At 36.4% G+C, this 27095-nt stretch overlaps 1 protein-coding gene across 2 annotated transcripts in view; it reads left to right on the forward strand.

The window, feature by feature from the left end:
* SH3GL2 (SH3 domain containing GRB2 like 2, endophilin A1) overlaps positions 1-17150 on the forward strand; it is a 90577-nt gene extending 73427 nt beyond the window's left edge. For both annotated transcript variants that reach the window (XM_032441322.1, XM_015849106.2), the window contains exons 3-9: positions 646-718; positions 5215-5358; positions 7664-7797; positions 9045-9203; positions 11481-11584; positions 13249-13382; positions 15661-17150. In XM_032441322.1, the coding sequence (XP_032297213.1) occupies positions 646-718; positions 5215-5358; positions 7664-7797; positions 9045-9203; positions 11481-11584; positions 13249-13382; positions 15661-15860 (948 nt within the window). In that variant the 3' untranslated portion in view covers positions 15861-17150. The remainder of the gene's footprint in view (positions 1-645; positions 719-5214; positions 5359-7663; positions 7798-9044; positions 9204-11480; positions 11585-13248; positions 13383-15660) is intronic.
* The last annotated feature ends 9945 nt before the right edge of the window (positions 17151-27095 follow it).

The following is a 27095-nucleotide window of genomic DNA, read 5'->3' on the forward strand; positions in this document are numbered from 1 at the left end:
AGGTCTATACAGTTGTCCTTATTTAAGTTCCTAAATGTAAAATATTTCTTCATGAAGTGAGCAGGAGAAATAAACTGTGGATGCCTTCTAGCTGCTAATGTTCTAGAAATGACTGAGGGATACTTCTATCCCTGTTTTAGTGGAACTCCCTCTGAAAGAGGTGGACAGCTCATTTTCTCTTTAGTGGTTGGTTTTGATTTACACCTATTTGTTTTCCATTAGTTTGCCACTTATTATGGGACCGAAGATTAATAATTCTTTAGATAGTTTTCAATGACCTTTCTATCAAATAGATTTCCTTATTATGGACATTCTCCAGGGTAATGAAAAACATCAGCATAGCACAATGAATTGCATTGAATTCCTGATCGATTATCTCGAGATATGCTGTAGTCATAGTTTCACTTAAAGAGTGGTTCTACTACAAGCAGAAATGGTGGGCTTTTATTGTGGTAGTTTTTCAGGCATTATCACCTTTCTGGAGCCAGGGCTGGGTTTGCTCCGCAGTTGTTCACAGGGACACAAAATTATAATGATGAGAACAGTTAAAAGCATTCACGAGAGCAAAAAGAAGAGACAAAAACATTTTCCTCTCATCTGACATCTCTTTTCATGTTTCTTTTTGTTTGACTCTCTGTCCTTTAGAAAGTGGATGTTACCAGCAGGGCAGTTATGGAAATAATGGCGAAGACAATAGAGTATCTTCAGCCCAATCCAGGTAATATAATTTTATAACCTTACAGTACTTGGAGCACATTTTGAAAATATGCTTTTTCTCAGCATTGCGTAGTCTGACAGATCTCATCCTTATGTTAGAGCTGAGATTAATGCCAAATCAGTGAGAGGTTTCCATTGGTTGAAAAGACAAAGGTGAGTATGGGCTTCTGTTCTATGTTGCCAGGGAAATGGAAGATCGCTTCAGGAGACTTTACTGTTATATTATTACTTTAGGTAAGGATACAACATGTGCTTAGAAATGGAGTGTGTTTATCTGCCAGTCTTCATATGAGATTGGGGGCTCCCTGGAACTGGAGGTGCAGGTCTTCACAAGGAAGGCAGAGCAAGGCCTCACTCAGGGCCTGTCCCACCATGTGCAACAAAACACCAGCCCTGTGTATCTGCCTGGGAATGGGAACAGAACTAGGCTGGGGATCAGGATCTGCACAGACTTCAGTTCCTGGGAAGAATGATAGAGGTCTGAAGGAGATTAGGTGATTTCTGCAGGGCATAGAAACAAAAGTAACAGGCTTCACATGGTACCCTAGCTATTTCCCATCTTTGCTAGACTTGCTACAAAAGAGGGGATGGAAAAGAGCTATTTGTGGTGAATTGGTTACAAAACAAAACAACAACAGCAAAAAAGGAGGTGTCTGCAGTCCTCATCAGAGTTCACTAACTTGAGCCTTTGAAATAGAAATAAGTAACTGGTTTCCATGGAGAGAAGAAAGAATGGCTTTTTGAGTGGGCTGATGGAGAGCTGCATGCTGATGTCTTGCCAGAGGAATCTCATAAGAAGGATGATCTGTAGCTGTTATAGTTACTAGTAAACCAGTAAATTCAAGAACATGGGAATGTAAGGGGTTTGTGTCAATGCCTGCTTCACCAACAGAGTCAATGGAGTGATGCAACTGCAAGATTAGTCTGAAAGCAAAACTATGCTGCATGCCTGTCATTAGTATTTTGGAGTTTCTTAGGGGTACAGACAAAATCCATTCAGTATCTTTTAAGAGCTAGACACAAATTCAAACTGCTGTGAGGTATTTCACCACCAGTGTGGTAGGATGAAGGACTGCTGCTGGTATAGCTTACTTTGTGATATTTATGTGTTAGACTGCAGAGGAAAGGAGGACAGTATAATGATGCTGTCAGTGGGTTGAAAAAAGGAGGAAGAATATTCATGAGAACTATTAAAAAGAAAAGAATGATGAGTCAAACAGTTTCAATATCAACAGATGGAATACTGTTTATGACTCAAGTCCACAGCTTCATTGCTCATCATCAACAAGCTCTCTTCAGGAAAAGAAATAGGATTGACAGGCATTATGGAGTTAGTGATAAAATTTTTAACTACTGTCAAGCTGCTGTTGTGCAACATCATATAGACTGAGTAATAAGCTTTGGCTGTTTTGTGCTTCTCATCCTGATACATCTGCATGATTATGATTTCTGTGAATTACAAAAGAGGGTCATGACCACAGTGGAGGGCAAAATCTTTGTAATTATCTCAGGGTGTGATTTCAACCACCAGAGGCTGATTAATAATAATATTGTAATATTGTGCTGCTACAGCAGTTCCCATATTCTAACAATCCATTTTTTTTTCATCTGCTTGTGGAGTATGTGAGTAATATCAGAAAATTAAAATTCTAACAGGCAGGAGAAAGATTTATACTTTTGCATATCAAATGAGATCACATTGTTCATACCACAGCTTGCTAAAGGCAGCAGATAGAATAAGAGGAACGAAGGACTGCCTCTTTCAGCTTTCACTTGATCTTAGATTGGTTTATGTCAATTGCAAAATTGGGGGGGAAAAGCTCCCTTTAGCAATACGAATTTCATGGAAAAATAACATTTTTATTCAATAAAAGGAAAAAAAAAGGGGGGGGGATCTTTAAAGATTCTCTGTACAACTGTGTTACTATTGACTAAAATGTTATTTGGGACACCAAAACAACCTATTTCCTAATTGCTTTCTCATTTTTATAAAGAATAGAAACATTACATTGGAGAGAGTGGGTTGGAAAAGAGTGAAAAAAAATAACAGCAATACTTAACAGATGATTTTGTTTAGAAGTTTACCTGTTTCTCATAAGACAAAGAGGATTTGGGGCGCAGCACATGATCCTTGAGAAGTAGAGTATACCCTGAAAACAGCAGTATGTTTGGATAATAATTTACATCCCTATTAGAGATAAATTTACAGCCCTAATAGAGATAAACAGAATCATGGGATTCTGAGGGATCAACACTGGAGACCTGAAGCATGGCCCAACTTCACTAAACACTTAATGGAGTGTTGCTGGAAGGAAAAGAAAAGGAATGAGGAAAAGTTTATTGACTTTATTGGGCTAAAGTTATGTGAATGCTAAAATTAGCATTGTAGACTCACCAATTATGGAGAGAAAAAAAAGGGGGGGGGGGAAGGCTATCTAAAAATGGCTAAAATTGATCATGATGGGGTCTCATCAGGAAAATCATATACATTTCACATAAATGTAAATTGCTGTAACTTGAAAAGAAAAAATCAGACACTGACAGTATAAAGAATGAAAATAAATAATTCGTATATTTTGCAGTTGGTCAGTTAACACTTGATATTAAGAGAAATCAATAGTGACACCAGGAATGTCAATGCAAAGGAGAAGGAGCGCAGCTGGGAAGAGAATCAAGATATTTGCATGTGTTGTTTTGTAAATTTTTGCCAGTCTTCATGCAGGCTGAGACAAAAATTAGAAAAGAAAGCACATGGCACTAACATAGTAAAGCAATAGAACTTATGTCAGGGTGGGATTTTTAGAGCAACTAAGTAGTGACTTACCTCAGCTCCCATGGAAGCTAATGGAATCAACTTTAAAAGCAGAGAAATTAAGCCGCTGGTGGATATATTCTAAGACTTCCTACTAAAACTAGATTATCTGGGACTCAAACTTTCCAATTAAGTTAAGTATAGAAACCGGATTTGGTACTAATGATTAAATGAATCATTGAAATATTTTTTTCATTCTTACCTTTATCTTCCCTTTTCCTTATTGTTTCTATTGTTTCTTGTTTGTTTGTTTGTTTGTTTTAAATCTGCTTAATTCTCTTAATTCTTTCCCTTTCTACTCCTAGTAGCCTGTCTAGGACATAGCCACATCCTTTTTTAACTTTTCCTCTTATATTTTTGCTTTAGTTTCTGAAAATATTCACATTTGTTCCTGTTTTATTTCAGCTTACTGCATCCATTCCTCCATTTCCCAGTCTACTGATTTTGTTTATACCAAAGCTTTTTTCTCGAGCTTGTGTTTTTTCCCCATTACCACTATTCTTTCAATGTGATTTTTAATGGTCACACACTTCATTAATATTCAGTTTCTCATAGTTATTAGTCAGTCTGCCAACTGTTGTTTTGCAATGGTTGGCGACAGAAAGCATCAAGAAATTCAAATGCAGAAATGTGTGATCTGGTAGCACTGAAGTGTACTGAGACAGCTTACAAAAGAATAGTTAGTATCTGTTAAAAACATACTAACCTTTCTAGCTGTTTCCTGGCCAAAATAAGTACTATGACTTGTCTGATTTTGCTGTCTCTGTGCATGGACCATCTCTATATCTGTGCATAAATGTATATACCACTAAGTGAAATATATTCAATGGCAAGAACTGTCTCTTAATAAACAGTCTTTAAATAATAAACAATAAATTAAGAGCAAAACACTTGTTGACTGCACCCTGCTAATGGTTTGCTTTGTTGCAGAAATGTGCCCAAGGCCAAGTTTTGAGCAATTACATTAGCTATTTGACACTTTGTCAATAGAAATGCTAACTTATCAGAGCTGCTGCCAAAGACAAATACTTTCAACGAGGAAGGCAGAGGCATTCCTAGGAGCCCTTCTTTACTAACAACAATACTGTAGATAGAAAAACACGCTTTCAGTCAGGTGGCAAAAACTGTAGTAAAATTCAACTTAATTTAATCTCTGCAGGCTATTCACATTCTGTAGCTGAACAAAAAAAAAAAAAAAAAAAGCTTATTATTTTTTTCTCTCTTTGTTTTCATTAGTTGATGACTGTGTACTTTCTTCTGATCTGTAGCTGTTTATCAGAAATAAAAGGTAAACTAAACTGAGTTCAAAAATTCATTAATGTGGGAATTTATCCAAGATCTCATTAATATATGTATATATTTCGCAAGGTTTTGGACATCATATCTGGGGTTCTTCTATCTGTGTTTTTTGAATTAAAGTCAAGGGCTGAGCCTCTTCTCTGGACTACTAGCAAAAGAAAAAGTCAGTGACTGACAATATTTTGATTTCTTGCTCCAAAGATCATTCCTGAAAAACAGTACTTGATCCCAAATTTGGATAATGTCTTTCAAACATATTGTAGGAAGCTTAAATAAATTTAGAGTGCTGGTGAAGAGTTATATACACGGTAACATTTCAGGTAATTGAAACATTTCTGTCTATGGACTCAAAATATCGCGTAACCTCTGTCACTTTCCTGTTGCAGCTTCCAGAGCTAAACTCAGTATGATCAACACTATGTCAAAAATTCGAGGACAGGAAAAGGGACCGGGTTACCCTCAGGCTGAAGCCTTGCTGGCAGATGCAATGCTGAAATTTGGCCGTGAACTTGGAGAAGAATGCAACTTCGGTAATTTGATCTCTTCTCTTTCCGTTACACCAAAATAAAAATGATAATAAAATTAAATGTAATTTTCATCATTAAAGCCTTATGGTTTTATAAAGGAAGAAATTATGTAAGAAACTCATGTTCCGCTCCATCAGACTTCTTTTCTGAGGTTGGTCTAGGTCTGTTGAAATTATGTGGATCCAGTATTCTCTGTGGATTTGGACTAGAGATATTTTCTTACAGATGAAAATCAAATTGTTTCCACTTAGGACCATACTGAAGCTTTAGGCTTTGCTGTTGATTATGCTACAGGGACTGTATTGTGATGGAGAATATATATGTTCAGAAATTGTATTACTGTCTGTGAATTACAAGGGCTGCTCTGAAAATAATGCCTCTTATATTGATACATTGACCCACAGCATCAGAGGTGGATGCTGGTGGTACGGCAGTAGAGATTAAACATTCCCACCAGTATTCCATGTTGTTGCCATGTGATAGATGGCAGCAGTCTGACAAAATGATGTCTGACATGGGAGTGCATTTGAAGCAAAGGTGTGGAACTGAGTTCTTCCACATGGAAAAAAAATGGCACCCACTGACATTCCCTGATGTTGAACGTTTGCGGAGACCAGTGTATGTGAGAACAGTGGTGCAGTGAATGGTATATTTCAGCAGTGGCAACAGCAACATGAAAGACAACCCATGTTCTAAACAGCAGATTCTTGTACATCACTGGCAAAACTGCACAGTTAATGGTGGTTTCTAATTTGAAAAGCAATGTTTTGTAGCTGAGAATTTTCTCTATCAGATAGCGTTGCTATCTATTGTAGTTTTCATGAAAATAAATAGGAGGCCTTACTTTCAGTGTGACCTATGTTTTTTGTCCTCAGAGAAAAAAATTATAATTCGTTACTGTCTCCATTACAGGTGAAGAATTAAGGCTAACAGATTATTCTGGCTTTTTTTTTTTCCTGGCCCTCTTCATATAATTATATCTTAATATATATTAAGGCACTAGTTACCAATTATCTGCAAAGCCCTTCCACAAGCTTCAAATGAGTTTACGGCTGCCTGAGTGAGACATGTTATACCAAGATTTTATATTGTGTTCATCCACAGTAGGGGTCAAAGTAGAAGAGGTAACATTTCCAGCTGGTTCCCTTATCACTCTGTCATAATTTTGCAGGCTTCTCTCTTGCTATTTTCATTTAATAACACTCAGAGAGGATCCTGAAAATTCTATTATTTCCTATTTGAATCTTCATAGTAAGTTGTTTCCAGCTTAAAAACATCTACAATAGAAAAGGCACTTTCTTGCTTGTTGACTAGGAGCTGGCTGTCTTGGCAGATGTAGACTTACTTGTACTAAAGATACTTAATTGTTTTGTTTTAATTGGTTGCCTCTTACTTGCTAATTTTCAAATACATCCTTAAAGGGAAAAATGAAAAACTAATAGAATTTAGTTTCTGCAAATTGCTCTACATTCTCCAATGATTACAATAGCACGCAGAAAAATAGATATAGGAATTATTTTTACTTTCTTAACCAATCACTTATATTATAAATGTTTGTCACTCTTCATCCAAATCTGGCAGGCTCTTTAGTTTTGCTGAGCATCCCTGGCATCCATCCCCTGCTTGGGAAACAAAGCTCTTCCTGATTCCTTGCATTTTTAAGTTTTCAGTCCCTTAGTATTCTTTGAAAGTAGACTTTCTTCCACCAACTTACATCTCAAATCAGGAGAGTATATTTTTATCTTATCTTGCTTTTATTTTATTTTCTTTTAGAGGAAATAAACCAGAACGGTAATTTTTGTGGACCTCAGACTGCTAATTCTTACTGACTTTTATGAACTTTTCTAAGTGTATGAACTTGAGAGTTTCATCAAATTAATCTTTCATCAAATACAAAGAAAACAGTGGTCAGCTATTTTCACATTTGAAATTGACAACATTTTAACTGATACAAATAGGAAGATTTTGACTTGTGTTAATACTACTTCTATATGAAACCTAATGTTGAGACCATACTGGAGAAAATAAAGATGATTATTTTCAAAAACTTCCTTCAATACAGCAACGAATGAATGCACAAAGAGATTTGTGTGGAGGCAGTCTGACTATATGCAACACGAGTTTTCAAGATCAGCTGTGTCACAAAGCATAAGTTCTGGGGGCTGTACAAGTGTAAAATACTTGTTACCCTTTCACATGGTGCATCATACTCACTTGAAGGTGAAAATGGAATGCTAACTGTATCCATGAGTCAGTTTTGTGCATGGGAACCAAGTTATTTTAAGATAAAGTGGATGTCTTTTTTCAGGACCAGCACTTGCAGATGTGGGAGAAGCAATGAAAGAGCTCTCTGAGGTCAAAGACTCTTTAGACATGGAAGTTAAACAAAACTTCATTGACCCACTTCAGAATCTCCATGACAAAGATCTGAGAGAAATACAGGTACTGCCTACAATGCGGCATTTTCATAATGCCAACTTTACAAATATATATATGTATTTGTATATTTACTCTGTGTGCATATATATGAAATCTGTTATTTGTGTACTTTAAAAAGAACTCTTAGATTCACAAATGATCTGACTTAATCCCTTTTTCTTTGAATATTATTTTTCACATCTGTCCCTTTTTTTAGAATCAGAAAGACCAAAACTGTAATTTTTTGAGAATAGCATAACCTTGGTAGGCATTAACACAGTACTGTAATTATACCATCTGAAAATATGTTTCATGTAAGTCACGTAATTAGATGAAGAGATGTTTGCATTCAGTTTTCTAGTGTATAAATAAGCAGATGTATTTTGATAGTTGCCTCTAGACTTGCACAACTCTTTCGTCTGTGTAAAAATTGTGCCCAAAATATTCCCAGGAATTTGGAGCACAAATGCATAAATTGTGTGGTTCATAGTCCAAGGATCACCTGGAATCTATTCACAGAAAAATCTCATTGGACAAATTCTTGTATGTACACAGGCTAATATTATAACGGTGAATGTACAAGTGCTTCCTAATTCAGCAAATGTTTATCTGTATAAATAACTATTCTGAGATCAACAATTCTTTCACATGGTTAAATATAGAAAGAACAAAAATGTCTTAGGCAGTCTGATACAATTTACAAAATTGATAAAGTTAATCGTAATAGATGACAAATTGTTTTTTTTTTAAACTAGTAAAGACAAGTATTCTGGCTAGCAACATTACTTTTTGGCCAGCATCGCATGGCAACTGCTAAATAGAATGTCAAGAGTGATCTGTCAATTACTAAATCAGAAAATTTTCAATAAAAGATAGCATTAAGATACTTTGATGATCTGATGAAAGTGATTAAAAGTGTATTCCACGTTGTTTTGCACATGAAAGTGTTTCACAAACCAAAGGCAGTTATATGTCAGAAACTCTCATATCTTTAATTAAAGCATCAACAGTATTTATTCATTGTATGTGGCCTGTTTTAGTGCTGAACAGCTTTCACATTTGGACACCAGTGCATCTTTCAAGAGATGTAAAACCAGCTCATTGTTCTGCTTTTCCTGTCTCAGGAAAGGATGACGTACAGCAAACAGCACATATTTGTAAACTTGCATGGTGTATCAGTTAAATTACAGAGAGCCCCTGGTAGAGAAAAGCAAGGGAAGTTGGGAAACACTTTTTATTCTTATTTATTCTTTTGTATTTTTGTTTTTCAGCATCACCTAAAGAAAATGGAAGGTCGACGTCTGGATTTTGATTACAAGAAGAAAAGACAGGGCAAGCTCCCTGATGAAGAGCTTCGCCAAGCTCTGGAGAAATTTGATGAATCAAAAGAAATTGCTGAGTCAAGCATGTTCAACCTTCTGGAGATGGATGTGAGATACCTCTTGTTTATGCTCTGACCTAAATCTTAGAATGGAAGTGTGCTGGTTCAGCAATGAAGGCAATTTAAAGCTGTCTAAATCTTCTAATTCTGTGATGCCATAGATTCCAATAACCTGAAAATGAGAAAGCACTTCCTACTTCATTACACTCAGTGAGAGGTTCAGAAGCTATATTAGCATACAGTACGCACATGCAAGACTAATTTAATAGGTATTTGATAGATAAGTGATAAAGAAGATAAATCCCCTATAACACCATTGTGCTTCCTAATTAAACAGTATTATTTAGAAAGACAAAGTGTTTTCCTTCTTAGAATGACATAAATGTAAATAATGGTTTTTACTTAGCTGTAGTTATGGAGTTACATCTGAGGCTTTTGTTCAAATATGTATGCTGCTGAGAAGACTTGTAAAGATCAGAGATGATAAATGCACAACCCTCATGATCTCTGCCCTCATCATATGCAATAACAATTAGGAAAGCCAGAGTTAATATGACTGTGGAATCCTGACTCTGAAGCTTTCTTTTTTTCTTTTTTTTTTTTTAAATTTCTTTTTTTTTTTTTTTTTTTTTTTTTTTAAATTTTTTTTTTTTTTTTTTTTTTTCAATTTTTGCTTAGAAACTGGTTTAGGATTTTACATGTATCGGGTTTTTAAATTCTCTCTTTGTAAGTAATGTAACGTCTACCTCTTCTGGAGAGAAAAAAAACAAAACAAACAAACATTATAGCTGAAGTTTGTTGCGCAGGATATCTGGTTAACTGAATCTCAATTTCAATATTTCAGTATAAGTAAATGATTGCCCCCCCCCCAGTCTTGGACACCATGGTCTTCTTGGAATAAACCCACTGTCTGGTGGAGACCACATTTAGGCCTGCAGTCTCAAAGACTGCCAAGAGGAAAGATTCTCACCACTTTACCCTCCCTCCATAGCTGCAGCACCATGTTATCAATGTAGGCTGTGCTTACTCATTGAACCTCCCCATTTTTAGTGGGCAGCAACAGTGGTTACTCACCAGGTGTGCTCTATGAGGGCTAACTTCTGCCTTCCCTGAAGCTAGTTAAACCCTATTATCAGGTGTGAAGGCTAAGGGTAGGTGTTTAAACTGTGCTGCTAATGTGCTAGCTCCACCCTTGCTGACTCAGGAGCCTGCCCACAAGCTGTTAGATCCTCAGCACAAGCATAGCATTGTTGCTAGCTTCAAAAAAAAAACCTGAAAAATAGCTTTTTTATGTCGACCTTTTTTACTCCAGATCCCTTGCCCAGTGCAGTCTTACTCTAAAGCTAGTTTCAGCAGCAAATGGAGCAATACATTCATGGAATTGTAAAATAGTAAAATCATAGAATGGTTTGGGTTGGAAGGTCCTTAAAGACCATCCAGTTACAAGCCCCATGCCGTAGGCAGAGTTTCTACCCACCAGATTGCACCGCATCGGACCCCATCCAACCAGAACTTGAATGCCTCCAGGGATGGTGGAACCACAGTTTCTCTGGACAACCTGTTCCAATGCCTTACTGCTTCCACAGTGAAAAATTTCTTCCTAGGATCTTATTTACATCTATCATCTTTCAGCTTAAAAGTGTTCCGCTTTGCCTAGTCATTATCAAACTGTAAAAAATCTCTCAACATAGTTCTTGTAAGCTCCCTTTACTGAAATACCACAGTGAGGTTTCCCATGGGCCTTCTCTTCTCTAGCCTGAACAACCTCATCTCCTTTGGCCTTTGTTCATTGGAGCAGTGCTCCCCTCACAAGAGTTTTCGCTGATTTGTTCTTTATGAAGTAGAATGCTGTCTGTCTTCACTACAGATATCCTATATACAAACATGCATTGCATCTTCCAGTTTTGGCCAGCTCCACAGGCGATACAAAAGAAGCATGTCTGTGATCCATATGGTTTTGTGCCCCTCAAAGACACCAAAGGAAGTTGCAGTGGGGAAGTTGTATTATGCTTAAAATTTTAGTCTCATTCTGGCTTTTTAAGTGAAAGTATTTTTGTAATTGAGCAGATCTGTAGGCTCTTGTTTGTGCAGATAGACACTAGAGATGATCCACGGAGAAGAGCTTCGATCATCATTCCTGATCCGGTCATAACCAGACGTGGTAATGCATAAAGCTGATATGTGACTATTCATGAACTACAAGGAGAACTAAAATTTCTAGAGAAAAAAGTAAAGCTGCCTTTGCAGTTTCAGTGTGACAGTGTTTGCTTTCTATTGCTGATGTGTAATGATGTGACCTAAGATATGTTTTCATGTCAATCGTCAGATTGAACAAGTGAGCCAGCTTTCTGCTCTTGTACAAGCCCAACTGGAGTACCACAAGCAGGCCACACAGATCCTTCAGCGAGTTACTTCTAAGCTGGAAGACAGGTAATGCTCTTTTTCTTAATTTATTGAACTGGCTTTTATGCATTGCAGAGGGAGAAAATCTATGAATCGAATGCAAAAATGTGGGGTTTTTTTGAATGTGTTAATTGTATGTATAAAAAAAAAAACTACCTGAGTAGGTAACTGCAAATCGAGATTTATGTATTTTGAAAATAGAAATACAACTGAGTATGACTGAGTGAGATCTGAGCTGAAGGCAGAAACTCAGTTCACTAAGGCTATTAATTAAATTTAATTGAATACTTGTGTTTAGATGCACTGGATGCCAGCTGTACATATAACTTTATTCTCCTTTCCATTCCGATGTTAATTCTGAAGTGGTCTTTTCAGAGATGTTAATGCTAGGAAAAGAGTAGATTCTGTTCCACCTGAAGGGGATCTCCCAGTACAGTGTAATTGCCATCTTGTTAATTAATCTTCAGGGTTTTTTTGTTTTGTTTTGTTTTGTTTTTTTTTCAGTCAAATCACTCTTGAGATGAGACTTAACTGAGTTTACCTCTTCCATCCACTTAACTAGGAAGGCCGAATTTATGTATCTTTTAAATTTTCTTTTCTTTTTTTTTTTTTGTTTTCTTTTGCTTTGTTTCTATCAGCACAAAGTAGATTGTATGTCCTTGAGATGAGGAAAGTAACATTTTTTAAAAGTTCACCAGTCTCCTACACATCCTTCAAGGAAACATGATGTAGGTTCCTCGTGTTTTTGAAGGGCTACTCCTAAAAGTTAGCCATGATTCCCTATGTTTGTATTCTATATGAAAGCCACACTTTGGTTGCAGATAGTTCTTTGCTGCTTTCTGTCACTTCTGTATATTTTGTTTCTGGTGCTACTGGATCTGCTGGTATTTATTTTCTCAGAGTATGTAGTCTGTAAACCTGATCCAGTTTTAACTCTTGAAGTTTCTTTGAGATTACAAGTGGATAGTCTACTTCTGGCTACAGTTTACAAGCCAATCTGCACTTTGAATGTAGGGGTCTTGACTCAGGTATTCTTACCTGCATGATATTAGAAAGTCATTCTGCATAAATTGCTAGAATTCTATCTATCCAAGAATCTGAAAAGGTTCTCTTTGCTAGAAATTATTGATTTCTTAATTTGAAGAGTTAATTGAAGTGAATGTTGCATAACATTTTTATCCTGAGAGTCAGGAAAACTGGTGATGTGTGTCTCTATGAAGCAAGTAGTCCCAATTACACATGAAAAAGTCTGCAGCAGAAGTCAATAGGTTCTCACACGGTCTCCTCATAAAATGACAAGTGTTGGCATTAAACTGCTGAATGATTAAGGGCTGACAGCAATAGCAGCAAAATAACTACTGTCAGTCAAGATACAAATCTATTAGAGGTATTCCCTAAGTATTGCTAGATCATATCACAAAGTTTTCTTTATTAGGAGCTCTTGTTATTGTTAAGAGGATCTTGGCCAAAATGCTAATTCAGGGAAAAGAAAAATGAGTAAATTAACGGCATAGTCACGTAAGGTGATAATTTAAATAAATGGGTTAAATAACAATTACTCAAAGTGCCAAAACTTGTTTAGAGTGGCTGATTAACAAAGATTAAGTTTTAGCCTTGGAAATGTTGTTTGGTGCATCTCATCTGTTCAAGGAAGTAAGCCTTGACATTTGACTAATTTCATGTTTTGACAGAATAAAAGAGGCATCATCTCAGCCTAAAAGAGAATACCAGCCCAAACCTCGTATGAGCCTGGATTTCACAACTGGTGGTGACAATACCCAGCACAATGGAGGAATATCCCATGCCACCACTCCAAAACCAGCAGGTAACAGCAGTAGCAGTGAGAGAAAATTTTTAAAAAGGCCAAATCTAGCAGAATTTTTCTACAGTGCAAACATTCTTCCTAGAGGGTAGTTCTTCCTTAGTAAGGAAAATGAGAATGAGGATAGTGCAGAAGAACTATTTGAACTGTTTGAATTAACTACATTGTTCTATTGAAGGACCTAGGCTGGTTGCAAAGCATAGTACAGAATTTTTCGTAAAACACTAATTTCTTCAGGCAGAAAAACATAGATGGATCATCCATTTTTGGGTCAAAAATGTCCTTAGTGCTAGAGCTATAAAGACTTGCTGCCATACTGAACTCCTCTTGAAATACAGATCATAGAACAGGCATTTAGAAAACTCAGAGATCGACTGCAGGTTTTCAATGAAATACAGAACTCTGCAACACTGAAAATCTCAGTAATCCCCAAACCCTACTTTTTAAAAAACAGGCATTATGGTACGTATGACTTGAAATTAAATATCACTAAAACCAGAAACAGCGGCAAATGAGGTATGATGTCTGTTCAATGGTGAGCAGCATAAACAAGGTGAAACATTTACATGACTGTACATCATTAGTATCTTCAAGATGTATTTTATTTCCTATCAGCATGTACTATGAAAGCTTTATCTTTTGTTCATCACAGTAACAGTCTGCTAATATGTATTATCATGACAGTTGTCCTCTTCCCAGACCCTGACCTCAACTATTCCAACTGACCTCAATGACAATGGCTTGCACACTCTATGTTGCAAGATTAAATGCTTTTCACTGGATCAGATTTTCTTCCTTCTCATAGTATCCCAGTGTGAATGTTTAAAATTCTCCCAGATATATGCGGCAACCTTATCTTTGTTTGGCAAGTGGAAATGGTCTTGTAAACTAGGAATTTTGTGATTATGCACACAAAGAATGGGGGTTAAATTGGGGATTCCTTGTGCACGAGTGTAGCTTCAGTCCTGTACAGTAAAAATCTCCATGTCACACCACCACAATTTCCTTCTTCACTCATATTTTTGTGGTGTTGTGAACACTTCTTTGTGATGAGATTGTACAAACTGATATTCCTGTCTCTCTCAGAGAGCAATATGTAACATTTTCGTCAGTAGGAGTTCTTTCTTTTGAGGGGCTCATTATTTTTACAGAAACATCTTCTTTTAAAATTCCTTAATGTAGATTTGTGTTAATTCATTCAAAGATTTCCTCTTTTCACTAAATCCTGCTCTACTGACATCTATAGAAAAGGAATATTCTTATCCTAAAATAGCTCAAGCATGGATCTTCTAGCTATGGGGAGCAGTTCAAATGAATATTTAAAAAGTCTGAATGTGAAATCAGTTCATCCTGGAACTGGTACATGTAAAAAAGCTGAAACAAACATATTCCCAGAATTGGCACGATTTAGATGCATGTGTCATTTCATTCTGACCAGTAGAAGTGCACAGACATTAACAACGGAAAATCAGATAGGGATATAAGTTTAATAAATGCTGATAAATCTTAAATATTTTGACTATGAACTGCTTTTGGTAGGCTTAACTCTATAGAATCTTTGGGGATTGAGGGAAGGATATGAGCACAAGGAGGAAATAATATTTCTAGATTTCATATGACCAATTAAAATCTAATCTAATAATTATAATAATACCCATTAACCATGCTAAATGATTTATGGTTAGATATTCATGAAATATCATATTAGAAAGATTTCCATTTCAGACTGTGCCAAAACAATTCTGATGCTGATCTAATCATCAGTTGTTTCATGGGAATAAGAAGGTTTTCTTTGGAAAGCTTGTACAAAAATTCATGAGGTCAGGAGCATATAGGACAGTTTACACAATAGTTGTACCAATGAAGATTTCAAATAAAGACACAGTTTTATTTTCATTGCTGTTTTAAGATATCATTTTGCTATTTCCTTGAGACACAGGCAAAGCATTTCTGTGCCAGTAAAACTGGAACTATGTTTGGGCTTTTGCTTCATTTTTTGTGTTTTGTAAACAGATAAAAATTAGATCCCAGACTGGTAGTAGTTATTCTTTTAAGTGTAGGCTTGAATGTAATTTAGATCTTTTAGTATTCTCAATTTCCAAAAGTTGCTAACTATCTTCTAATACAGTTTAGCTGCCTAGATTTAGATGCTGTCAGAGGACTGCCATCGCCATATGAAATACACGGGAAACAGCAAAATTTAAATGAAGTAAAAAGTTTAAAATGATAGCATAACTGCTGAGATTTTAAAATGTTATTTCTTTCTCTTTCTTATCCATAGGTGCTCACATGGATCAGCCATGCTGCCGAGCTCTGTATGACTTTGAACCAGAAAATGAAGGAGAGCTGGGATTTAAAGAGGGTGATATCATTACCCTCACTAACCAGATTGATGAAAACTGGTATGAAGGGATGCTTCATGGCCAGTCAGGATTCTTCCCCATCAATTATGTCGATATTCTAGTTCCTTTACCCAATTAAGATAGCTGATCCACCACCTCTGTTCCAGATAGTAATGTCAGTACCACTGCTTTCAAAATGCTGCTTCTTACACCTTACAAGTGCAAACTGCAGTGGTTAGAATCGTCAAGTCCCACTGAGCATCTTTGGTTTATGTGTTGTCATACTGCGTAGTGGTGATGCGTGGTATCTTCTGAGCCAACATAGTGTGGGTTAGACCACTTGGCCACACTGACCTCGTGGTAACCAGAGTACTGCTGAGATGATGTTGGGAAGATGATGGCAAGCCAAACAGGTGACTCATGGTGAAGTAGCAGGAAGTGAAGGTGGTACTGGGAAGATAATGCCTATCACCACTGTATTACTTTTCAGTCTTAGTTCTTTGTAAAAAGAGGGAAAAGTTCTTGCCATTCCATCTTTCCCTTCCTGATGATACAGTTCACATGAGTCTAACCATGACTAACAAGAATTGTATCTTCTGACCAAAATGGCTTGCTATTCTCACAGAGACGGTATAAATATAGACGCTCTGGTTTCTCAGAAAGCGAACCACTGTACTGCGTGCCCTTCTGGTCTCTGCTCATTTTTGTATTTTTGATTGTTATTAAAAGACCTATTTCCATCTGTAGGTAAACTTCGAACCATAAAAAGGGGATTCCTATAGTAAAGAGCTTGAACCACAAACTACATGAATTTGCCCTTCATAAACTTTGAGCATGCTCAATAAAATGCCGGTAGAAGGGCAAGATGGGGGATAAAACTGTTATTAGTGTTAACTGTTTGTTGTCAAGTTTTGGCACAAAATCATGCTGCTTAAGCACCAGATAGTCTTTTTAAACTCATTCACTGTGGAGGAAAACCAACCAAAATACTATCTTCCCTGCTTTTATTTCTGTCTACCATGTGTTCTTCGAACATCATTTGTGTGTATTCTGCCCTCAATGAGGACTAAATAAAACTTATTTCTTTTTGTGTTGAGCAATTAAAGACATGTGGCTGTATATGCAAAAACATTTCCCCATATGTTTAGTTCACTCTTTTTTTTTCCTCCTTACTGCACTTGGTGTGTACAGTGCTGTGCCTAGCTTCTCAGCCTTCTTTCAGATGCAAAAGTTCTGTTAGTTTAGTAATCCAGAGTTCTATTTATGTAAACTATAGAGACTCTCTTTCAGAAGTTTAATGTGCTGCTTTGAACGTGCCACTTCAGTACTGGATGATGTGAAATGATGACAATTCCCTACTGCTTAATATATAAACTGTATCATGGAATATTGATATTTCAAATAAATGCTGAGAGAATAACTGGAATAATTTTGTGAATTATTATTTTATTCTTTAAAAATCTCTTGTGCTTAACTTTGACTAACAAGAATTTTGTTTTGGAAAATGTGTTTCTCAAGCCTGACTTGAAAATGTGAAAAAAAAAAAGATTTTTATATTGTTGCATGGCTTCTCTGAATTGAAACCCATATATGTAAAATGATCTTCATAAATAGGGTAGGCTGAACATCAAGCACATAAAGTTAATGTCATTATGACCAGCATGCAGTCTTGTGGAGACAGGATAGTTCCTGTTCAAGTATGCTGTGTTTCGAAAAAAAAAACACCAAGTAATGCTTAGACATACTTGTAATAGTATTTTGAGGGTTTTATATTAGAGTTACATAGGGTTTATATTCTTTGTTGTACAGATATGATCATGGGTTAGCCTTGACAAAGAACCAGGCACCTACCCAACGGCTTGCTCTTGGTCTCTTCTCAGTGGGTAGGGAGGAAAAATGGGAAGAGAAAGCTTGTGAGCCAAGATAAATACAGGGAGGTAATTTGCTTGTTACCATCACTGACAAAGTGACTATATGGGGTTTATGTGCCAAGGTTTTGGTAGCAGGGGAGCTGCAGTGGTGACTTCTGTGAGAAGAGTCCAGAAACTGCCCTATATTAGATAAAAGCCAGTTCCAGCTGTCTAGAAAACTCACTGCTAGACAGTGAGAGACACATCTGTGCTTCTGGGAGAGCATATATAAGAAATGGAGAAAAATGCTCTGCAGCAGCAGCAACTTTGTGGAGGATGGGGAAACATGTTATGGAGCAGTGCTGAAGCAGTATTTGGATTGTTGCAGCCTGTGGGAAGCCCATGTGAGATCAGTTTGGGAAGCACAGCATCCTATGGTGGAAGTCCACATGCCACAGCGCCAGAGTGACCATGGAGGAGCAGCAGAGATGTAGTGTTCTGTTCTGACTGCAGCTCCCATTGCCAGTTCCACCTGTACTTCACTGGGGAAGGAGGTAGAATAGGATGAATGGGGGGACATTTTTTTTTATATTTCTTTTAGTTCTCACTTCTCTATGTTATCAGTAATAGGTAATAAATTACATTAGTCTCCCTATACTTAGTCTGTTTTACCCATAACAGTAATTGTTGAGTGATCTCCCTGTCCTTATCTTGACCCTTGAGCCCTTTTCCATTTTATTTTTTCTCTTTCTTTTTGCTCATTGAGAATGAGAGAGCAGTGTGGTGGAGTTTAGCTGGTAATATTCCTTTTAGACATGACAGCATGACAGCATTACTTGACATTTCCCTTTGTTGAAACCTGTTAATTTTCTATTGGCCAGTTTCTCCAGCCTGTATAGGCCCTTCTAGCTGGATGCAGAGTCCTTTGGTATATTAGCCACTCTTCACCACATTTTATCACCAGTGAAGTTGTAGAGGTTGCGCTCTGCCTAATTGCCCAGACCACTAGGGAAGATGTTGAACATGCTTGGACCTAATTTTGACTGCTGAAGTATATCACTTCTGGCTGGCCTTCTACTGGTCTTTGTGCCATTGATTCACAATGGGGTAGATTCAGTCATTCAGCTAGTTTTCACATCCACATATATTAACAGCTTACCCATGAGGATGCTAAATTGCAGACACTGTATGACTGAGAATGGTTAGAAAATAATAAATTACATGTATATCTGTAGCACTTGTCTATATATGTATAGCTGAATGTACTCTGCAGAAGTGCTTTATAGCGGGTTTCTTAAATATTACATCTGACATCTATTTCTTAAATTTTACATCTGACATCTATTTTCATGATAGTTTTTTGGAAAAAAAAAATCATAGAAACAAAGAAAAAAACAGATTTGGAGAGTTATCTAGGAGGCTAGTCCAACCTTCTGCTTTGAAGATGTTTGATTAGTTCATACAGGGCCATGCACAATGAAGTCCTGAACATATCAAAGTTGTAGCTGTGGATTCTCCAAACTTTTTTTTTCCTGCTACAGATAGACAGAACATTTTTATTATCTACTGAAATTAATGAATTCACAGAACTCTAACTGCTATATGCTATGCATCAAAATATTCGTATGTTCACAGGCCTTTATTGCTTGCTTCCAAAGTTTAGTGAGATGAAGACTAGTAATGGCTCTGTGCAATGGTTAGAGGTAAAGTGCTTGACAACATGAAGTACTTGAAGGACAATGAGGTATTTAATGGTGGAAATGACAATACTCAAATTGCATGGTCACACTGAGTTAATTGCATTAGGAAAATTCCACAAATGCTTAGGCTAGATTTCAAGGATTTAATACCTGTTTTAAGTGCCTGTATATTAACTTTGGTTTCTCAAAGTGCTCATTGAGTTTCCACTTAACCTGATGGTGATAACAGGTTTTGTTTGTAAAGTTCCTCAAGTGCCTGAATTTCTTACCCAGAAACCTTGAGAAAACCCAGCTCTTTGCAACTGACAAGCAACATGGCAATATCACAGTACTGCAAGCAGAATTCAGTCCAACTTACAGCCTTATTTTTATTTTATTTTTCTGGGCCCACAAAGTAAAAAATACTCCCATCAGCTTACATGTTTTTCACTTTTTTTATGTCTAAAGGAAAGTTCTTGGAATTCTGCAGTGCTTTATTTAACAAGTGCCCATGCATATATGCTGTTCTCTACAATACTGGAGTCTGGAGACATATGAAGAAATAAGTCTGCTGGTCTGCCTTGTAGCACTGTATACACACTTCTGGAAATTGCCATGAGGTGAAGCTTTAAGTAAAATCAGGTGTTAAAATCCCTACTATTCCTATGTGAGTCATCTCCTCCTGACAATCAGCAATCACCTGCTGCTGCCTCTAAGAAAGTATTTCCAGTTTGTGCAAGAAACTTCTTATCGATCTCTGCAGTGAGGAGATCCCTCTTGATAGTGAGCAATTATTGCTCTGTTTTCTAATCCTAGCACAGGACAGCAGCTCTCTTGCCATCGCTAGTGTGGGAAACAATAGCAGAGAGGGACTGCAGGAATCTCATGGTCCCTATTGAACTTATAGTCTTCTGCTGTCTGTAGATAATGTAATCAGGCATATTTCTTTTTCTATTTGCATACCCTACAGAGAATTTTTTAAGTCAGTGACATATAAATACAGATCTTTCTTTGATTATGAGTGTGGTTTATTCTACCAGTATGCAGTTGGCAGCAACTGGAAAAGACAGTCAAGCTCCATACATTGAATGTTTCCACCATCTTTTCAAGACGTGGGAGAGACTTGTTTTTAACAAGTCCAGCATGTTTCTAATTAAACCCAACTAGTAAACTTTTCATAAATTATTATTATTATTATTATTATTATTATTATTATTATTATTATTATTATTATTATTATTATTATTATTATTATTATTATTATTATTATTANATTATTATTATTATTATTATTATTATTATTATTATTATTATTATTATTATTATTATTATTATTATTATTATTATTATTATTATTATTATTATTTTGCCAGGTTGCAAATACTTTTTATTAGCTCGGTTTTAATATTGGGGGCCAGTAGAGGGCACTCTGGCATTTAATTTTAATGTTTTTAACCATTAAATAGGTACATTTCCTCTCTGAGATTTGAAGCTATAACAAACAAAATTTGATGCTGTAACAAACACAGACATTTCTACTGATGAAGGTCACTGTGCATAACTGGTTGTTTTTTCAATATCACTCAAACTTGAATATTAAAATTAAAACCAAAACCAAACAAGCCAGCAAAGGAAAATAGCCTGAACCTGTGGAATTTGCCTAAGTTACTACCTACTTACACATCATATTTATGTGGTGTTTGTTTTTGTTTTTATTTTTGCATAACATAGGCAAACATTTTTTCATACAGAGCATCAGAGTGGATTAATGAAACATATCAAAGGGTTGAAAAGTCCAGTAAAACTGTTGAACAGCACCCATACATCTACATCACCCATCTATCCTGAATAAAGTTATTTTTAGCTGTCTCCTAGCTACAGATCCTTCCAGTATAGAGCTTTGTAATTTCAGTCAGACACACACATGCATGCATATAACTTTTTCTCCCCTCCGCCCATATAATAATAGAATTGCAGATGCTCACCTTCAGAAAACATTAAAAAATCAGAATCACTTCTGAAATTGCTTATTCGAGCACAAATTATTCATTATGAAATGCATCTGTCAGCCTCTAGCTAAAAGGAGAGCTAAGCCTACTTTGGGCCAAACTGTCTCAGGGAATGTATTAGAATATGAATGCTTTGACCATTCATACCACCTTTCATCTGAAGTTCTCCAAATAATTCATGCATATTAATTGAGGTCCCTTCTTATAGCAAAATCCTTTTTAGTATACCATTTTACATATGGGCCCTTGAGGCCAACCTCTTCCAGAGCATATCTTGAAGTAGTTGTTTTCGGTCCTTTGTTGCACTTCACTGTAAACTTAGCATGACATCAAATGTATTTTGTTTGTTTCTTTAACAATGTAAGACTTGTAAGGAGAGATGGGGAGGTTGAGGGAACTAATAAAATAATGTAATTAATTGGCGGCTTGATTCTAAGCAGTACAGGGGTGTCCTCCTCAGACATTCTGATAGTTATACATATTGGTAAGCAGCTAAGCTAAAAAAGCACTTATTGAGATGCTGAAAAAAAAGAAAAGTATTCTTCATTGTGAAATCTTAAAACCAGACTCAAAAACAGTTTTTTAAACTACCCCCATCATACATATCATCCTGCAAGAGCAAACAATCTGTGGGGTAAAAGGATGATAACCTGAGGCATTATGGGATTGGCATAGTTGAGACAGAAGCTACTTAGAGTGTCATAGAGACAGAAGCAATGACACTAAAACATTGTATACATGCTCCTGTATGACTCCACTGAAGTGGCAAAGTTATCAGCAGTGCCAGTGATGAAATGCATTTTTTTTTCCCAGTCTAACAAAGACATCTTTTCCAGTGATAGCTATCATTTTGACTCTTTAGAATGGGTTAAAAAGAAAGCAAAAAGAGGCTGATAAAAAAATTAAAAGGAGACTAAAACTTCATGAATATATGCTACTGCTTCCACCGGCATACCTCTGTCCTAGGAAAGGCGTACAAGCTGTCCTGCAGGCATGACAGCATCAATACAGTTCCCGCAAGTATCTTGAACTTGCAATTAGAAATCTTTTTGTTGATGAGCTCTGGAGAATCCCTTCCAGCAACCAATCATCTTTGCTGTCTTTATTACTGTGTCCTTTCAAAGCACCATCAGTTGATTTAGCTCTTGCTTCAGCAGATACCTATTTTCCTGAAGACCTTAGAGTATTTCTTAAGGCTATAACCCCTGTGTCGACAATCCTAAAGCGCCTGAAGACTAGACTCCAAATTATTCACATGTTCTGTGCTATGGCAAATTTACACAGCTGTCGTGGCAAAATATCTTGTGAGGCGTGAAAGCAAATCCTTTTCACAAGTTATATTAATCATCCTTTTCCAACTTTTTTAAATTTATTTTTTATTTCCTTTTCATCTTCAATATCTGTTTTATTTGCCATGGGAGCATTATAATCTTTGCCTTGATCAGGAGTGGGTGACTGAGCATAATGAGCCAGAGCCAACAGGACAATGCAAGCTAGAACTGAATGTGATAACCCTTCATATGGGCTATGATATAACAAATGACAGGAAAACAACATCTGAAACTGCTGAACAGGCAGAGTGTGGTATTGTCGAGCTTCGTGAGACAGCACCTGGCTGTGAAATGCTCCAGTAGGAGATACTGGCAAAAGCTGGCATGTTTGTGAACATGTGACACATTTAGAAACAGAGGATCTGAGGTGTAACTTGAAGCACTGGTGCCCAGACAGAGCTTTTTCTGCTACCTGAACTATCTGACATGAGAAACTGAGGGGAATCATGCACGTAACTACATATGTTAATACTGTATGTGTGCATGTGAATGTGCACAAGTATAATTTTTTTATTTGATACAGCCTATCCCACTTTTTTGTCCCCTAAATAAAATTTACTCAGCCATGCCTCACTATCTGACTATCCTCTTACTCCATGACATTATTTCATTACCAAAACCCCAGAAGTTACATTCCTTCAAAATATTTTATTCCTCCTTGGGAAGAATTAATTTTCTTTTTCTTATAAAATGTTTTCTTTAAAAAAACTTAACACTGGAAGACTTATTATTGTTATTATTATTATTATTATTATCATTATCATTATTATTTTTATTATTTTGTTATTTCTCCCTTTTGAAACAACAAGGAGACTGAAACTTATGTCGGGTTATGTTTTTAATGGTAAATTTGCAAGTAAAAGGTCCTTAATCTTCTGTTATACAGTTATAAGCCATGATTTACCCAGGTTTTTGTGAAACTACAAACTGAAAAACTACAGGAATGTTTCTAACTGTGAAAAATATATTTAAAACATTTGCTCTCAGACTCATCTTTGGTATTATGTAATGTGGTATCTAATGCTGCTAAGGTTTGATATTAAAAAAAAATTATTGGAAAACTTGCACCATGTCTTTGCCCCATATTAGTTTTCCAGTCTGCAGGTGGAAGCAATAGTCTTTTTATGGTTTTTTTTCATGTTTTGTGGAGAGTAACTTTCGTTTACATATACACAGCCACTTGTTAATGAGTTTGTTCTTAAGGAGACAGTTTTAACTAAGAGAATTCCATCTTCATATCTCTGTTATCAAGATTCTTCTTACTTTTCATTTTTCCTGTCATCATCTGTATCTCTCTCATGATTTGATTTAAATCCTGAGAATCTGGCCATGTTCCTGCAAAGACTGAAAACAGTTACTTTTTACCTCAGCATTTTTGCATTTGGTCTTTGTCCTCATCTACCCAATATTCTGCAAAACTTCATGGAGGTGGTAGGTTAGTTTGTTTGTTTTTCCATACAATACTCTGAGCACAGGTATCTAGCCAGAAAAATACTTTTTAAAATCCATATAATTTTACATTGTATGTATGCATATATACACAAGTATTCATTGCATTGTCATAGGTTTTGTGCATGTGCCCTGTCTTTCAAGCAGTTTGATCTTACACTTAGGCAATTAATTACTAGTTACCTAACTTTACTTCTATAGCAGAGGATTATAGAATAACTAAGGTTGGAAAAGACCATCAAGATCATCCAGTCCAACTGCCCACCTATCACCAACAGATCTCACTAAACCAAGTCCCTCGACATGTCTAAATGTTCCTTGAACACCTCTAGGGTCAGTGACTCCACCAACTCCCTGGGCAGCCCGTTCCAGTGCCTGACCACTCTTTCGGAAAAGCAGCATTTCCTAATGCCCAGCCTGAGTCTCCCCTGGTACAACTTGAGGCCATTCCCTCTAGTCCTATCACTGTTCCACAAGAGAAGAGGCCTATAGTATAGAAAGAGAAAAAAAGTAAACCCCAATACCATTTTTTGGGGGAGTTATGACTGACATAGAGCATGTTCTGAAGTAATCAAATAAAATCTTAGCAACAATAGACATTGTCTTATATATCACCCAGTAAATCTTGGCCTAAGCAGGTTTGCTGTGTATTTTCTTCAATATTATTTGGTCTTGCTTTTAAAGATATCCAGGTCTGTAAAGAAAATCTAGACTACAATGACATTATTCAGATGATGCTGCACTGCTGCACTTACAGAGAAAAAACCTTAGTGTCTTTTACTAGCAATGATGTTTAGGAACAGCTAATGCTGCGCATTTAGGGGACCCAGTTAGTCCTGCTGAAGAAAGGAGCTAGTGAGAGTTCTCTACAAAGAGGAAGGCAGAAAGAGATGCTGGAGAATAGGAGTCTGTCTGAGTAACCGGAGATAGAAATGGCTAATATGAAATTCCTGGATGGATGCTATCAAGCAAGTTGCAATCCAAGGTTCTTGCTCAGGCTGACACAAACTAAATACAGATAACAGGTAGCAAGAAACTTCTGAGTGAATGCTCACCCCTCAGAGCAATAAGAGAAGAAGCTTCAGGATATTTTCTAATCTTCCCATCAAGTCTGACGACATTTTCTTCTGCAAGCATCTCAATTTCCACTTCTATTATTTCCACTTAAGAACGTGAAAACTAAACTTTTCAACAAAACACATCTCCAAAGTGTCGATCTACCAGTTGAAATATTTTTTGAACTCTGTGACAACACTTAACATAGTTTCTGACTTTTTGAAAACTACCACAGCACAGATAACCACATTGATGAGATACCATGGATGCTTTTACTAGGTAAAATCTTATCTTTAAAAAAGAGTGACTACACTATCTGACCAGCTTTTCTTGAGTTATAGGTGCATAAATCTTGAAATAATTACCAAAAGTTCTATGCAGGGCTAGAGGTGAAACAGTGAAGACACATGGTTATTCTTTGTTAACTGATCAAAATTCCAGTTCTGCAATGTGTGTAGGCTACCAGAAAAATCTGAAGATTTGTGAGGTTTTCTTCCTCATCTAGCAATATCTATTCTCTGACTTCACTTCTGCGTACTGTAACAATGATCTCCTGGTACATGAACAGAGTAGTGGAGTTTGCTCCACTTAAAACTGTATATATAATTCTGGGTTGCTGTAGGAGGTTGATAAAAAGAGAACTAAAATTACTGTCAGGTAACAAAATGGTTATTTGTCAAGAAATATGTGCATAAAAACAAAGGTCACAAAATTTAAAAGTGGATATGCTGAGAGTCTGTGATGCAATATCCTATGTAAGCATTATAGGAAAGAAGCATTCAAAATAAGGCCGAGGCTGTAAGTGCTAGTTTCCAATAGCTAGTTTCCAATTCCAATCCATTGAGGAATACTTCACATGTTTGCTATCAGTTTGTTATCTTATGATCTGCTTTCAGCATTGCAAAATGAACTCTACACTTCTATCTTAGCAATAGTGCTACTATCTTTCTGAAACACATAAAATGAGCTTTAATAAGTAGGACTGGAGAAGGTATTTTAGTATAAGCCAGAGCATTAGTGAAACTGATGACAAAATACTAAATGCATTTCGAACTTCAACACTTGCAAAGAAACTGAAAAAATGGAAACATGGGAAAAGAGTTGCTGATTGTTTCAAGGCTGGGAAAATATGCAAGGACAAGACTCACTCCTTTTTTAGCTTAATAACAGGACAGAGATAGCATAAAAATATATTTATTGGTATAACTGGGATAACATAGTGAATATATGGTGTCTACTGAAGAATTCATTAATACAATAAGAAATTATATTTAATGAAATATGGAAAGATATATCTACAGTCTCTTAGTGACTTAGTCTGTTTCAAAATAAAGACTATGGTAAGTCACAGTATGTAAGTGCAGTTGCTAAGTAATGTCATTTGGATGAGACTCTGGGGCTGGAAATGCATATTTATTTATTGTGTAATAAGTATTTAATTTCTTCTACAAATCTCAAAGACAAGAAATTGGTACCAAAGAAATCAAGGAAACCAGAGGGTAGAGAAAGTCCTGGCAATCTGATCTAGTACTTGAGGTAGCAGTTGGCAACCCTGCCTATGGCAGAAGTATTAAAACTTGATGATCCTTGAGGTTCCTTCCAACGTAAGTCATTTCATGATTCTGTACAATTTTTCTTCACTGATAGTTGGCTTTCCTAATACTTGAAGGAGATTAAGATTTACACTTATTTACTGTAGTAGCAGAACGTAAGAAGGAATTTTTCTATCAGGGACAGCTGTGTAAATTGTTCCATTGGTATTAGAAAGTCAAACATCTTAGTATTTCACCTACATCATTCCTTGACTGAAAATTTACCAGACTTCATCCATTTCAGTTTAAAGTTACATGCATGTTTATAGAGTACATGAAGAACAACGTAATTTCATGGTAAGTGATTTTAAGGTTTTAATGGGTGTTTTAACCCCTACTATATCTGTAGAATGTTAGTTTATTCTATTTAGGTACTTGTAACTGCGTGCTAGAACTGCACAGTGCAAT

This window comes from Coturnix japonica, chromosome Z (assembly GCF_001577835.2).
Source record: "Coturnix japonica isolate 7356 chromosome Z, Coturnix japonica 2.1, whole genome shotgun sequence".
NCBI lineage: Eukaryota > Metazoa > Chordata > Aves > Galliformes > Phasianidae > Coturnix > Coturnix japonica.